Here is a 14359-nt window from a genome sequence, read left to right as displayed (position 1 = left end):
CTTCATAGTTAGTTTCATTTACAAAATATACTTAACTCAAAAAATGACATTTAACCTTTTTCAACTCATTATTCTATTTCATTTTACTTTTGGTATTACTTACTTAATTAATAATTTTAATTAGTTTTTTATACTTTCAATCTTTATTTTCAACCTTTTGGAACACGTACCGCCACGTAGCATCGACGATTTCACATTACATCTTACCAGTGCCACACTGGTCACACACCACGGTAATGCCACATTTGCCAATACAGTCTGTTTCAATTGTTTTCTTTTCAGTGCCACACTGGTAAATCCTCCAAATCTAAGCCCCCAGCAATATGTGTACCGAACGTAAGCGACCCGCTTTTCTTGGAACAGACCCTTAGCCGAAGTATTGGTTGCACCAATTTCAATATTCGAACTTCTAAATTTGGTGTATCCAGAATATATACAGCTAACCCTGACGCTTTCCGTACTGTGATTATAGAATTATCAACTCTATACTGTCAGTTTTGGCATCACCAACTTAAAGAAGAGAAGCCGTATAGAATAGTGGTGAAAGGAATACATGCCAATGTTCCTAAATCACAGATCGAAGAAACATTTTCTGACAACGGCTTTGAAGTACTTAATATCTATTGTCCCAAGAAATCTGACTCGAGGAATATTCAGATTAACGAGGAAGACACTGAGGCCACAATCAACTACAAAACAAGGCAAAACCTATTTTATGTTAACCTCAAGCAAAGTCCAAACGTAGCAGAGGCACTACTTATAACCCCAATTGGGAGACACAGAGTAAATATAGAACGTGCTACTCGTAGGAAATATTTGGGCACTCGAGAAATTACTGCGTCCTGGACCTTGTCTGTGGTAAATGTAGTGGTTCTCATTGTACAGGCTCTGTGCTCTGCACTAGCGAAACATTTGTGTGCGTAAACTGCGGAGGTGACCACGCCTCGACTGATAGAAACTCCCCTGTTAGAGTAGAAAAAATTAAGAAATTAAAGGCTAAGCCTAGGCTCCCCAAGACTGATTATCTGAAACCCACATCCCGTGGATTTATTCCATCTGAGGCATTAAGAACCAACGTTTCTTACGCCGATATCGTTCGACCCAACAATTTCCAAGCAAAGACCTCTGTTACACTGCAGAGTGACGCTACTTCACCCCCAGATCCTAAGCTCAGCCACAAATTCATGGCTATAGACAACTCCATTCGTGCCATCAATACAAAAATGGACCAACTCTTTAAGCTTATGCAGGAAACTATAGAGGCCAACAAGGCTTTCAGAGAAATGGTCCAGGTTCTTATTGCACAATTAACGAAATGACTCAACCAATCATGAGAATCGGTCTGTGGAACGCTCGCGGTTTAGCACGAAATTCTGAAGAATTACGGCTATATTATATGGATAATATAGATATTATGCTGGTCACAAAAACACATTCGCGAACTGGACAGAGCATATACCTGCCTGGCTACCAAATCTATCAAGCCCACCATCCAAGTGGTAATAGCCGAGGTGGATCAGCAATTTTTATAAGATCTACCATAAGTCACAACCCCCTACCGCCCATATGTGTTAATAACAGACAGATCTCGAGCGCCCACCTACAAACATCAGAGGGGACCGTCACACTTACGGCAATATATGTACCTTCCTTTAGCAGAAAGATGGTCAAAACCTGACTTTGAATCCATGCATGCCGCATTAGGCAACAAATTTATTGCTGGTGGAGATTACAATGCCAAGCACGCTTGGTCGGGTAACTCGCGGGCCTGCTCTAGAGGAAAAATGCTGCAGGAAGTCATTGCGAATGAACACTACCAAGTTCTAGCTACGGGTGAACCCACGTTCTACTCATACAACCCCATGATTGCACCATCGGCATTGGACTTCTTTATAACCAACTAGAGGTCCTGTGTCCGCTTCGCTGGTCAACACAATTTAACAACATAATAATCCATGTTGCAACATTTTTCAAATATATGGAAGTATAGAAAGATGGTGATTTAACACTTTTCCAGTTTGACTTTTCCACTTGCGCAGCACAATCCAGCCGTTTCTCTTTTAAACTTTAACGCACTGCAATGTCGGTATATAGTCGCCATTGGTCCAATATCTAAATTTTCATTATCACTGTAGTTCGTAGTGGGATCATATTGGAATGCCAAGCGATTGAATGATGCCAATGATCTCCATGTGCTCATTTGTCTTTCTTCGCTTAAGTTTTGTGAATATACTGGCTGCTGGCTTGGATGTCTGCGGCCAATGTTTGCACGTCGTCCTCTAAGCATTTTTGACTATGGACAGAGTGGTGAATTTATCCTCAAATGCACGATCCACATAATTTTCACAGTTCAACTTAAATTGAATAAAAATTCTTTTTTTTTCACAATTTCACAGTGAACACAAAAATTGAGTTAAAATGCTATGGGAGCGTGTTTGTCAGTGTGATGAGGTAGCAACTCACTTTATATGCGACAATATTGCAATTTTCTTACGGATCCCTAATTTTTTTCAAAATAAATTATAGCCTATTTAACTCCACGATAATATAGCTTTCTATCGGCGAAAGAATTTTTTAAATCGGACCAGTAATTCCGGAGCCTATTCCCTGCAAACAAACAAACAAACAAACAAACAAACAAACAAACAAATTTTACCTCTTTATAATATTAGTATAGATGGGTTTGCAATGGGTAGGTTAAATGTAAAAACCCTACATGAACTCTCGTCGGACCACTCCCCTATTTTGGCAGCTTTACATACTGCGATATTGAGAAAACCCCAACGCTTGCGACTCCTTGCCCGCGGTGCAAACAAAAACATTTTGGAAGCCCACCTTAAACAGTTGAGTGAGGTTAATTTACAAATTCAGGATGTGTCTGATATTGACAATGCCATCAGTATTTTGATGAGCAAAATAAGTCAGGCTGCTGAGCTGGCATCACCCAGACTTCAGCACGACACAGCAGCCACCAGAGCACTCCAGCTTCCGATCAGAATTGCCTCACTCCTGAATCCAAAACGTAAGGTTAGAAGAGAGTTTGCTAGGACAGGTGACCCTCGGATTCTACAGATACAAAGATGATTGGCGAACTGTTTACACAAGGCCCTCGCCCGAAGAAAGCAGGAAAGTTTTGACAGCTTTCTTGAAAACTTAGGCACTGACGCAAGTACTAACCACTCACTGTGGCGAATCACAAAGCGCTACAAGACACAGCCCACCCCAAAATCAGCAATTAAAAACGCGTCAGGTGGCTGGTGTCGTACGAGTCTGGAGAAAGCTGAAGTGTTCGCTAACAACCTTGAGCAGCGTTTTAAGCCTTATAATTATTCGTCAGAAACCCTACGTCGACAAGTGGAAGAATATCTGGAGTCCCCATTCCAAATGAGTCTACCTACTAGTCCTGTCACACTGGAAGAAGTAAAAAGCTTAAAATCAAAACTGCCTCGCAAGAAAACTCCAGGGGAAGACCTTCTTGACAACTGGACCATCCGACTTCTCCCAGACCAAGCCTTGCAGTTCCTGGTGACGATCTTCAACAGCGTGTTTAATATTGGGTATTTGCCAAAAGCCTGGAAATCGGCGAGTGTCATCATGATTCTTAAGCCTGGAAAACCGCCGACAGACGTAGACTCAAATAGGCCAACCAGTCTGCTTCCATCTCTGGGAAAAATCATGGAGAGACTGACCTTAAGGGGTTACATGGGTTTCACGGTTTCAAAAAATCGATTTTTTTTTTTTTGGTCTTATTAAATTCTATAACATTTCTAGAATATTGTCCTAAATTTTCAAGTTGATCCGAGTAATAGTCTCGGAGATACAGCCTTCAGAAGGTGGACGCTTGAGACCACTTTTATTGTCTCTTAAAACTTTAAACGCGTTTTTCTCAAAACTATGTTTTCAAAGTCGGTTGTCAAAATTTCTCGCAAACTACTCAACCGATCTTAATGAAATTTTACACAAGTATTCGAGATATCATTTACAAGGTATTGAACGAAGGATTTTTTTTTTTTTCAATTACAACTATTTAAAAAAAAAAAAATGTCGAGAAATTTTCATCGAAATTTGCACTTTTTTGTAAAAACGTCTGCCAAAAATCCAATTTTCATTTTTTTTTTTTTTCCTTCGTCCAATACCTAGTTTATTGTCTATACTGAAACACGTTTTTTTTATTTTTACTTTGGATGATCCTGAAAGAAGTTCTGCTGACAACGCGGAGGCACCTTTTTTCCGAGGGACTGCCGAATATGGCGTCGTAATGGCCGACATTTTGATATTTTTTTTGAAAATTTCACAAAATCTTTATTAAATATGTGTCTTTTAAATAATAAAAAGTTTCATTGAAATATTTCATTTTTTATATGCAAAAAAAATGTTTGAAAAAAGGCCGTTTTTCACCCCAGGAAACCCATGTAACCCCTTAAGGGGTTATATCCAGTTGCAATTTTGAAAAAATCGAAATTTTTTTTTTGCCTATTTTGAATGTATATATATCTAAGAAGATTATCTGAAAATTTCAAAGTATTCCGGTAAATAGTATTGGAGTAATCAGTGTATTTGTAAAGACGTCTCCCATGTAGTTCAACTAGTAGTCAAAACATTAAATGCGTTTTTCTCGAAACTATGTCTTCAAAGTCGGTGAGGAAAATTTCTCCGAGACGGCTTGTCCGATTGACTTGAAACTTTCACATTCTCTTCTTAGATATTTTTTTCAGGTAATGAGACTTGGAATTTTGGCTCCGACAAAAATTTCGATTTTTTTACCCACTTCAAAGTTGACATTTTTGTGCCAAAAACAAAGTTTTATGTTTGGGAAGCCGCCATTTTGTCAAAAATCAAAATTTTGAAAATCCCAAGTCTCATTACTAGCATTTGTCTATTCTTTACGCAATCCTTTTGGTTTTTTGCATTTCAGATAATTTGGACCGGAGATATTTTCGTCACCGCAAAACCCTTTTTTGAAGTGAACCCTCGGGAGATCCTCTACAGGACCGACGGAGTCCAAAATTTTTTTTAATGTATTCTAAAACTAGAAAAAATGACCTATCTTTTCATATATAACACGTATACATACAATAAATAGCCTCACCAATAATTTTCAAAAAAGCTCATTTTTTTGGCCTCGCAACTGGATATAACCCCCTTAACCCGGCTTCTTACTTTGGAGAATGTTACCAGCGAGATTCCGAAGTTCCAATTTGGTTTCCGACTACAGCATGGCACTCCTGAGCAACTACATAGAGTAGTAAACTTCGCTCTAGAAGCTTTTGAAAAAAAAGAATATGCAATCGCTGCCTTCCTTGACATACAACAGGCTTTTGACAGAGTTTGGCACCCCGGGCTGCTGTATAAAACGAAGAGACTTCTCACACCTCAGCTATACCAAGTTGTAAAAAGTTTTCTTGAGGATCGCACATTCCATGTCTGTGCTGATGGGTACAAATCGTCAAACAAAACCATATCTGCTGGAGTCCCACAAGGTAGCGTCCTTGGCCCTACTCTGTACTCTATCTTCGCCTCAGATATGCCTTCACACACTACAATTACTGAGATTGAGGAAGAAGATGTGCTGATCGCAACCTACGCTGACGATACGGCTGTTCTCACAGAGTAAAATTATATTGGCTGCCACTTTTGCTCTTCAAGAATATCTTGATGCATTCTATCAATGCGCTGTAAATTGGAATGTCCGTATTAACGCAGAAAAATGTGCGACGGTGACTTTCACTAACCGACGTGGTAACTGTCCTGGCGTGAACCTCAATGAAAGCCCAATCAGCTCTCTTCAGGCATATAAATACCTGGGTGTCACTCTAGATAGAAGGCTAAACTTTGGGAAACACATCACATGCGTACAGCATTCCTTCAGAAACAAGGTCGCTCGTATGAAATGGCTGCTTGGACCACGGAACAACCTTTCACTAGCCAACAAGGTTAAAATCTATAAGTCCATCTTAGCGCCTAGTCTTTTCTACGCACTCCAAATTTATGGAATTGCTGCAAAAAGTAGTCTAAACAAAATCCGAATTCTGCAGGCCGAAACCCTTAGAATGATCTCTGGAGCGCCTTGGGCCATGCGCTTTCTTCACGGTACTCTATATCAAAGCCAAAAATCTGCAAAAATTCTCACCAGGGATACACTCCGGCTGAAAATTCAATTTTTGTTCTAGTGGCCCTCAAAGAGTTACAGTCAGTAAAAAGGACAAAAGGCATTGACAACCGCGAGTGTTTCTAAGTCATATGATGTGTACTTTGACTCATAAGGGCTAGTAGTCTTACTGAAGTATTCCATAACATAAGGCTTGCCTTCAATTCGATGCAATAGAATCGTCCCATAGCCAATGGCCCTAGCATCAGTGTGCAGTTCTATAGGATGTTGCGGATCAAATATCGTTAAAACTGGCTTGCTTGTTAGGATTTTAACAATTTGATTTCGAATAATTTCGGGTTCATCTTTCCAAACAAAATTCATTATTTTGGATGTGAGAGCATATAGAGTAGAGGTGGAGAACTATCGATGGCACTATCGGGACTATCGATGGTTCGCCACTATCGATACGCAATCGATAGCTGCGCGCACTCTCGATAGTGGTCAATCGCTATCGTCGATTGTTGTCGATATTTTTGTTTTCCCATGTCAACGTTAAAAGTGTAAAGGAAAGGAAATTTCGCGAATTTGTTACAGAGTTATATAAATTGATATTAAAAATATAATGGATCGTTTTCTATAAATAGGTAAGATATTGTTATTTTGTTGTTATATTGTAATTTTGTATTATAAAGTTAAAAGCCAAATTTTGTGTGACAATAACAAAAGTGCTACGTGAGATGCCATTACTGCTATTACGGTTTGTTGTGAAATACATACGCATAAATATATACATGCGTTTCTTTTTCACAAAGATAAATACATAATAATAAAAGTATACATTTAATTAAAGGAAAACGCCGAACATATATAAATTTAAAGAAAGCAGTTAAGGTAAGCCTAAAAAAACAAAATCATATTATTCGAATAATAATTATTTATTCTTTTCAGGTAAAGATTGGAAAACCAATGTCATACTTTATAAATAAATACTTTATATATAAATAAATATCATTAGAAACACTAACTAAATTATTTTTTTGAGTGTACTCTTCACTATCGACAACTATCGACGATAGATTTTCTTTGCTATCGCTGATAGTCGATAGTTAATGAAAACTATCAAGTGCTATCGATGGCGCAGACTATCGATAGTTCTCCACCTCTAATATAGAGGCTTTATTAATTGAGAAAATTCTGGCACTAACTGATGAAAATACGAAGCCAATCCAATGAATTGTCTTAAAATTGTAATAGACCTGGGTGGTGGCAATGCACTCAGTGCTTCAATCTTACGCCAATTGGGGCGGATCTCACCAGCCTGTACTTCATAACCTAATACTGAACGGTGCGTTTCAAGAAGGAACATTTTTCCACATTAAACGAAAAGCTTGCTGTTGTCAACATCTTTAAAACGGTCTCTAACCTTTCAAGTGCGTCTTCCTTAGTGGCTGCTACAATCATTAAATCGTCCATGTAAACTATAACGTACGAATACGCTAGTTCGCCTAATGCATTCATTACCGCTCTCTGAAATACTGAAGGCGAATTCTTTAGACCAAACGGCATTGCTAAGAACTCGTACTGGCGTTCTGGAGTCACAAAAGGCGTGTATTCAATGGAATAGTATGTACTGGGACCTGATAATATCTACAAGCCATATCAAAACAAGTGAAATATTAAGCTCCTCGCAATCTAGATAGTTGGTCGGAGATTAACGGCAAAGGAAACTTGTCATCCACTGTGAATCTATTTAATTCCCTGTAATCTACACAGAGCCTCATAGACCCATTCTTCTTCTTAACTAACAATGCTGGACTAGTTTATTACTTAATGCTCAATCAACTCTTGCACTTTTGATCTTAACAGCTCTCTTTCGTTAGGTCTGAATCGATACGGTCGCCTTTGTATGGTTTTGGTCGGTTCACTTAAGCGAATTTTCATTTCCCCAGTACTTATACGTGTAAGAGAAGTTATCCGAAAAAACGATTCTGAGTATTTTTTAATAATTGATTTAATTGATTTTTCTCTGTGCCATGCAATTCAATTTCTCAAGTATCAAAGTTAAATTCGGTGTCAGGTACGACATATGCGTTAACTGTTTTATTTTTCACTAACTCTACCCCGTTACTTGACACTAATGCAGAATATCCCTGGGCCAAGATTTCAGGCCCAATTACAAGTTCATTTTTCATACATGCGTCATCGACTACGTGAAACATTATTTCAATACAATTTCCATTAATCATTACATTACTTCAAATTTGTATTGAACTCACTAGGTTAGCATTACCTATTCCACTTAACGATATGACGTTATTAAATCTCTTTCCACTCAACTTAGGCGATAGACTCTCTTTAGCCAAGGAGCACTCAGCTACGGAATCAAAAGTATACAGGAATTTCTCACCTAGATGCAGCATGGATGCTTTTGGTTCTTTCACTATATATATATCTACTCGCTTAGGGATGCGTGATCCCGATCCAGAACCTTTCAAATGACTTACAGCGTTTAGCACTTGGTTCCTCGTGTAAGTAGTTTGATCATACACTTGTAACTCTGACTGCAGCTCGCGTCTGTTGTGAATCTTAACTGTGTACGGAACTCGATGGAATAGACGGGCATGACTTGCCAAATGTCTAAGTAGGTACATACTACCGATGCCGCAATCTCTTCTTTGTCAATATCCCGCCCTTTCGAACAATTGTTTGAATTGCGGCCACGTGATACCGGCATAACAGACCTGCGATAAACCACTGTGACGCACTTCCTTCTAGAGACTTTGTTAACGCCAAAATTAATGCACTACCTTGCAGCGACGTCTCGCTGAAAATAATGTCTACCGTCGCGCACCACTGCACTGCATCGGCTCCAGCTATGTGTGCATAAACGTCGAATATTGTCATTCCGTACAGGCTATAAGGTACATATGCAAATATATAAGTAAAGGATCTGATCAAGCAACTTTCAGTGTCAGAAATGCTTATGACGAAGTTGAAAATTATTTGAGCGGCCGGTACATCAGTACATCTGAAGCAGTGTGAAGGTTGTTAGAGTTTCTTATCCATGACAGACACCCTACCGTAGTACACTTAGCGGTGCACTTAGAGAACGGACAACGAGTATACTTCTCAGCACAAAACTTGCAAAATATTGTGGAAAATCCACCAAAAACGACACTGACAGCGTTTTTTGACCTGTGCAGTAGGGACGGATTTGCCAAAGCACTACTCTATCACGAAGTCCTAACAATAAGAATAAATTTTCTAGAAGGAAACGTGGTCAAGACGTAGTTGGACACAATGGCATAAAAAAAGAGGCAGCATTAGGAAGAGTGTACGGCATTCATCCTTCTCAGTCAGAATGCTTTTATCTCCGGATACTACTACATCATGTACGTGGCCCAACATCCTTTCAGGACTTAAAAACCATTGATGGAGTTGTTAAAGAGACCTACAAAGCCGCTTGCCGAGATAGAGGTATGCTGGAAAATTATAACCAATGGGAAGTAACTTTGAGAGAAGCATCGATATACCAATGTCCGTCAAAATTGAGAGAATTGTTTGTGGTGATTTTATTATTTTGTTTCCCCTCGGAACCTCTCAACTTATGGGACGCCTTAAAAGACGATTTGTATCAAGATATCAGACACCTAGCCCAACAACAAGGTCAAGATTTTGATGTTTATAATGAAGGCTTGATACAAATCGAAAACAAACTGTTAGAAATGAACGACAAAAATTTAAGGGACTTTGGGTTACCTACTCCTAATCGCTTACTACAACATAATATAATTAATGCCATACCAAGCTGTGCATACGATGTTAACGAGTTATCAGTCTTTCTCAACTCAAATGTACCCAAGTTGGTGGCAGATCAAAAAATAGCATTCGATGCTATAATTGCAAGTGTAGAAAATAACAGGGGTGGACTTTTTTTTTGGATGCGCCTGGCGGAACGGGTAAAACTTTTCTTGCCAATTTAATATTAGCCAAAGTACGACAGTCCAGAAGAAAAGCACTAGCAGTTGCGTCGTCCGGAATTGCCGCGACTCTATTAAATGGTGGGAAAACTGCACACTCAACCTTTAAATTACCGTTGTCTGTATCCTTAGAACAACTATCTGTATGCTCAATCCGCAAAATCGGTCCACTGGGGCAACTGTTACAGGAATCGTCACTGATTACATGGGATGAGTGCACCATGAGCCATAGAGCTCATGTAGAAGCTGTGGACCGCACATTAAAAGATATCAGGAACTCGGACAATTTGATGGGGGCGTAACCTTTGTGTTGGCTGGAGACTTTCGCCAAACACTTCCTGTTATAAAAAAAGGTACACGTGCCGACGTTATTAAAGCGTGCCTCAAATCATCTCCTTTATGGCAATCCATTGAAACTCTTAATTTGTGCACAAATATGAGAGCACATTTAAGTAATAATAACAATGGAAATTTCTCGCAAAAAAATACTACAACTTGGTGATGGTAAATTACCTTCAAAAGTGGCAAATAGCTCCCAAGTGTTGTTGACAAATGAATTGGCTCAAACTGTGAACAGTCTGGAAGTTCTTATAGACAAAATCTATTCCGACGTCCAAAACCTCACAGAAAGAAATTACAATTAAACGACTCAGTAAACGAAATTAATAAAATGATTATGGGAAAAGTTCCGGGTGATTTTAGGTGTTACAAATCTATTGACACCGTATGTAACATTGAAGATACTGTGCACTATCCGGAAGAATTTTTAAATTCCCTCAATCCTCCTGGCCTACCATCACATGAAATAAAATTAAAAAGAGGCACTCCCGTTATGCTTTTGAGGAAATTAAGCCCTCCCAGTATGTGTAATGGTACAAGACTTATGATAAAGGAATTACGAGATAATGTGATTGTAGCCACAATCATTACTGGACCCGCGGCCGGACAGCTCGCTCACATTCCACGAATTCCGATGATTCCGACGGATTTGCCTATATCCTTTAAAAGGTTACAGTTTCCTGTAAAGATATCGTTTGCCCTTACGATAAATAAATCACAGGGACAAACTTTTTCGATTGTTGGCATCGACCTAAGAAAAGAGTGCTTCACTCATGGGCAATTATATGTTGCCCTTTCTCGTGTAGGATCACCAAAAAATCAATATGTATTGTTATCACCAACAAATACCACAGCCAACATAGTGTACAGCGAAGCTTTAAGATAAAAGTTCTGTAAAAAAAAAATAACAAATAACCAATAGAAATAAAAGATAATTTTAAAAAACCCGGGCGAAGCTGGGACAGGCAGCTAGTAATATGTATAATGATTTGCTAGTTATTATTTGTCTATAAATTTTTCATGTTTTTGAAAATTTTTCATATGACAGCAATATGATTTCGTCCGATTTTGATAAAATTTAATTCGAAAATCAAGAGTCGTTAAAAAAGTCTAAACTCCAAAAGTTAAGATTGCCTGATGAAAAACAATGATGTTATAATTTTATTTTCGTTAATTCTATATAGATTTTTCGATCTTTTCTATGGCAGCTATATGATATAGTTCTCCGATTTCTATGAAATTGTTTTCTCGATTCAAGGGTAGTTGAAAAACCCGACGTTCCAAAAATCATGCTAGTGGGATTAAAAACAACGACGTAAAAATGTTGTTCAGTATTTGTATATATATTTTTCGATCTTTCCTTTGGCAGAGGTATAATCTAGCTATCCGATTTTGATACAACTTAATTTAAGATTTAATAGTAGTTAGAAAACATCATCTGGATGAAACCAAGTCGATATGATCAAAAACAACGAAGTAATAGTTGTTTTTTAATCTCTCGTATGGGAGCTATCCGATATAGACGCCCGTATTGACTTATATACTGCATTCAATAACTACACAACTTTTGGTAAAGTTTCAGCAAGATAACTTTAAGACTGAGAGACTAGTTTGAAGAGAAACGGACAGAAGGACAGACGTTCAGACGTACAGACGTATTTCGCTTCAGATCGTGACCCTGATCAGGAATATATATACTTTATGGGGTTTGAGGTGTCACCTTCACTGCATTGCAAATTTCTGACTGAAATTATAATACAATTTGCTCTGCAAGGGTATAAAAATAATACCCATTGTGTTTATGTCCAACAAGCTCACAAAGAGTGCTGCCAGGTCTATGCACACCCTTACTAGGTTGTAAAATCGATTTTAGGGCTTTTGAATCCAATGCTGCTAAAAACATTGCAAGCTGTCCCAGTTGTCAGTTCCGCTGGTATTTGTGCGTACTCGTGTCAGCTGAAGTGTGATTTACTGACATTGACGCCGTAATTGCACATACGGGAGACACCAATAGGACTATATGAGGTAGAAATTCCCGCAGTGATTCTTACGACTATCGCAAGATGCGTACGTTTTTGGTTGCATTGCTCCTGCCACTTGCTCTGTTATGTAATCTTAATGCCACCCGGCTCACTTTTCACACCTGCAATGAGTCTTCAATTTCAATAGGTTTGTTCTTATGGTACTGTCCTGAGCTAGAAATGTCCTACGCCAATTGTCTTTAGCGCTCTCACAGATTATCCGCGACCTGCAACCACTTCCTCTGGTTATACTGGTTGGCCCGGACTCTGATCTAACTGACGCCCACTGCAAAAACGATCGCGGTGTTCACTTGGATACTTTCTTACAGCGTCTTAATCGCCTTCATTACCAGTTGGTGATCTTCAGTGACACGGGTCTTTTTTTCCAGCACATCGAGAAAAACCTGCAGGGGGCCAAGGAGTGCGTCAGCCTAATTCTGGATGAGCCTAAGAAGCTAATAAAAGGCCTTCGCGAGCGCCGCCTAGCCCATCGACTAAGCCTATTCATTTTCTATTGGGGAGCCTGCTGGCCACCGAGCGCACGCACCATTAACTTTACTGAGCCACTGCGGGCGGTGGTGATAACTCGTCCTCGCCAAAAGGCCTTTCGCATCTACTACAACCAGGCCCGACCTAGCAGCGTCAGTCAGCTACAACTGGTTAACTGGTACGATGATGATAACCTTGGATTGCATCGCAGCCCGCTCCTGCCTACTGCATTATCTGTTTACGCGAACTTTAATGGTCGCGTCTTTCGGGTGCCAGTGTTTCATGTAATGCGGCATAATTTTAGATAGAAATGTGGGCCTTAAGAAGTTCTTATTGCTTTCAGTCTCCGCCATGGTTTTGGGTGACCTATTGCAACAACAGCAAAGAGGAATATGACGCTACAATGGCTATAAATGGCACAGACTGTAACGAAATGCATGTCACTGGTGGCCGCGATCACCGTCTGCTCTTGCTGCTGGCGCAGCACATGAACTTTAAGTTTAACTACATCGAAGCTCCCGGGCGGACTCAGGGTTCAATGAAATTAGACTATGCCAAGGAGTTAAACGATAATTTTACCGGTGGAATTGGAATGTTGCAAAATGGAGTGAGTAGTCGTAAGCCGCAGCTTATATATACCTTACTTATACAGTCTTGCCTTTGCAGCAGGCCGACTTTTTCTTGGGTGACGTCGGTCTCAGTTTGGAGCGTCGTAGGGCCATCGAATTCTCGTTCTTCACTCTGGCTGACTCAGGAGCCTTCGCAACACATGCTCCCAGGCGTCTAAATGAGGCTTTTGCCATAATGCGCCCTTTCAAACTTGATATTTGGCCATATTTGATCCTGACAATTGTCTTTTCTGGGCCCATTTTCTACGGTATCATAGCTTTGCCATATATCTGGCGTCAACGTAGTGTTAGCCAAGACTTGGAGGATATTGGAAATAAAAATTTCTACTTGGCTTATATAAAAGAGATTTCCCCGTTATTGTTGAAGTTTAACCAGCGCAAGGTCTTCCCCAAACAGCAGATGCCCCGGAAGCTGTTTGAAAAATGCATTTGGTTTGTCATACGTCTCTTCTTAAAACAATGTAAGTAACACGTTCAATTTCTATATACATATGTACATAAAAGACGACTAAGAAAGACTCTTCTAAAGCAAAAACGTCTTAACATAAAAACCTAAACAAATAGGTAAAAAAAACTTTTTAAGTTTAACCGTTTTATGTAAAACATACATTGCAATGTTTAAGATAAATGTACTAAAAACCTAAAAATAATATTGGGTCTACAACATTGCTTCCGCCGTTTTCCAATATATGTCTCTACGGTCAAGCACTGGTCGATATAAATCGATTAAATACTTTTATATCGATCTTACACATCTGTCCAACAAAACCCAACTAAATATTTGTGGATATCTGTTTGCATCCCAAACTT

At 39.2% G+C, this 14359-nt stretch overlaps 1 protein-coding gene across 1 annotated transcript in view; it reads left to right on the top strand.

Annotated features, from left to right (window-relative positions):
• Positions 1 to 12473: 12473 nt before the first annotated feature.
• Positions 12474 to 14359, top strand: part of LOC108096983 (ionotropic receptor 40a) — a 79817-nt gene continuing 77931 nt past the window's right edge. The window contains exons 1-4 of the mRNA XM_043208771.1: positions 12474 to 12579; positions 12636 to 13204; positions 13264 to 13527; positions 13587 to 14010. Coding sequence (XP_043064706.1) covers positions 12474 to 12579; positions 12636 to 13204; positions 13264 to 13527; positions 13587 to 14010 — 1363 coding nt within the window. The remainder of the gene's footprint in view (positions 12580 to 12635; positions 13205 to 13263; positions 13528 to 13586; positions 14011 to 14359) is intronic.

The sequence above is a fragment of the Drosophila ficusphila genome, unplaced genomic scaffold (assembly GCF_018152265.1).
Source record: "Drosophila ficusphila isolate 14025-0441.05 unplaced genomic scaffold, ASM1815226v1 contig_636, whole genome shotgun sequence".
Classification (NCBI taxonomy): Eukaryota; Metazoa; Arthropoda; class Insecta; order Diptera; family Drosophilidae; genus Drosophila; species Drosophila ficusphila.
Note: the sequence above shows the minus strand (reverse complement) of the source record. Positions and strands in the feature narration are given on the sequence as shown.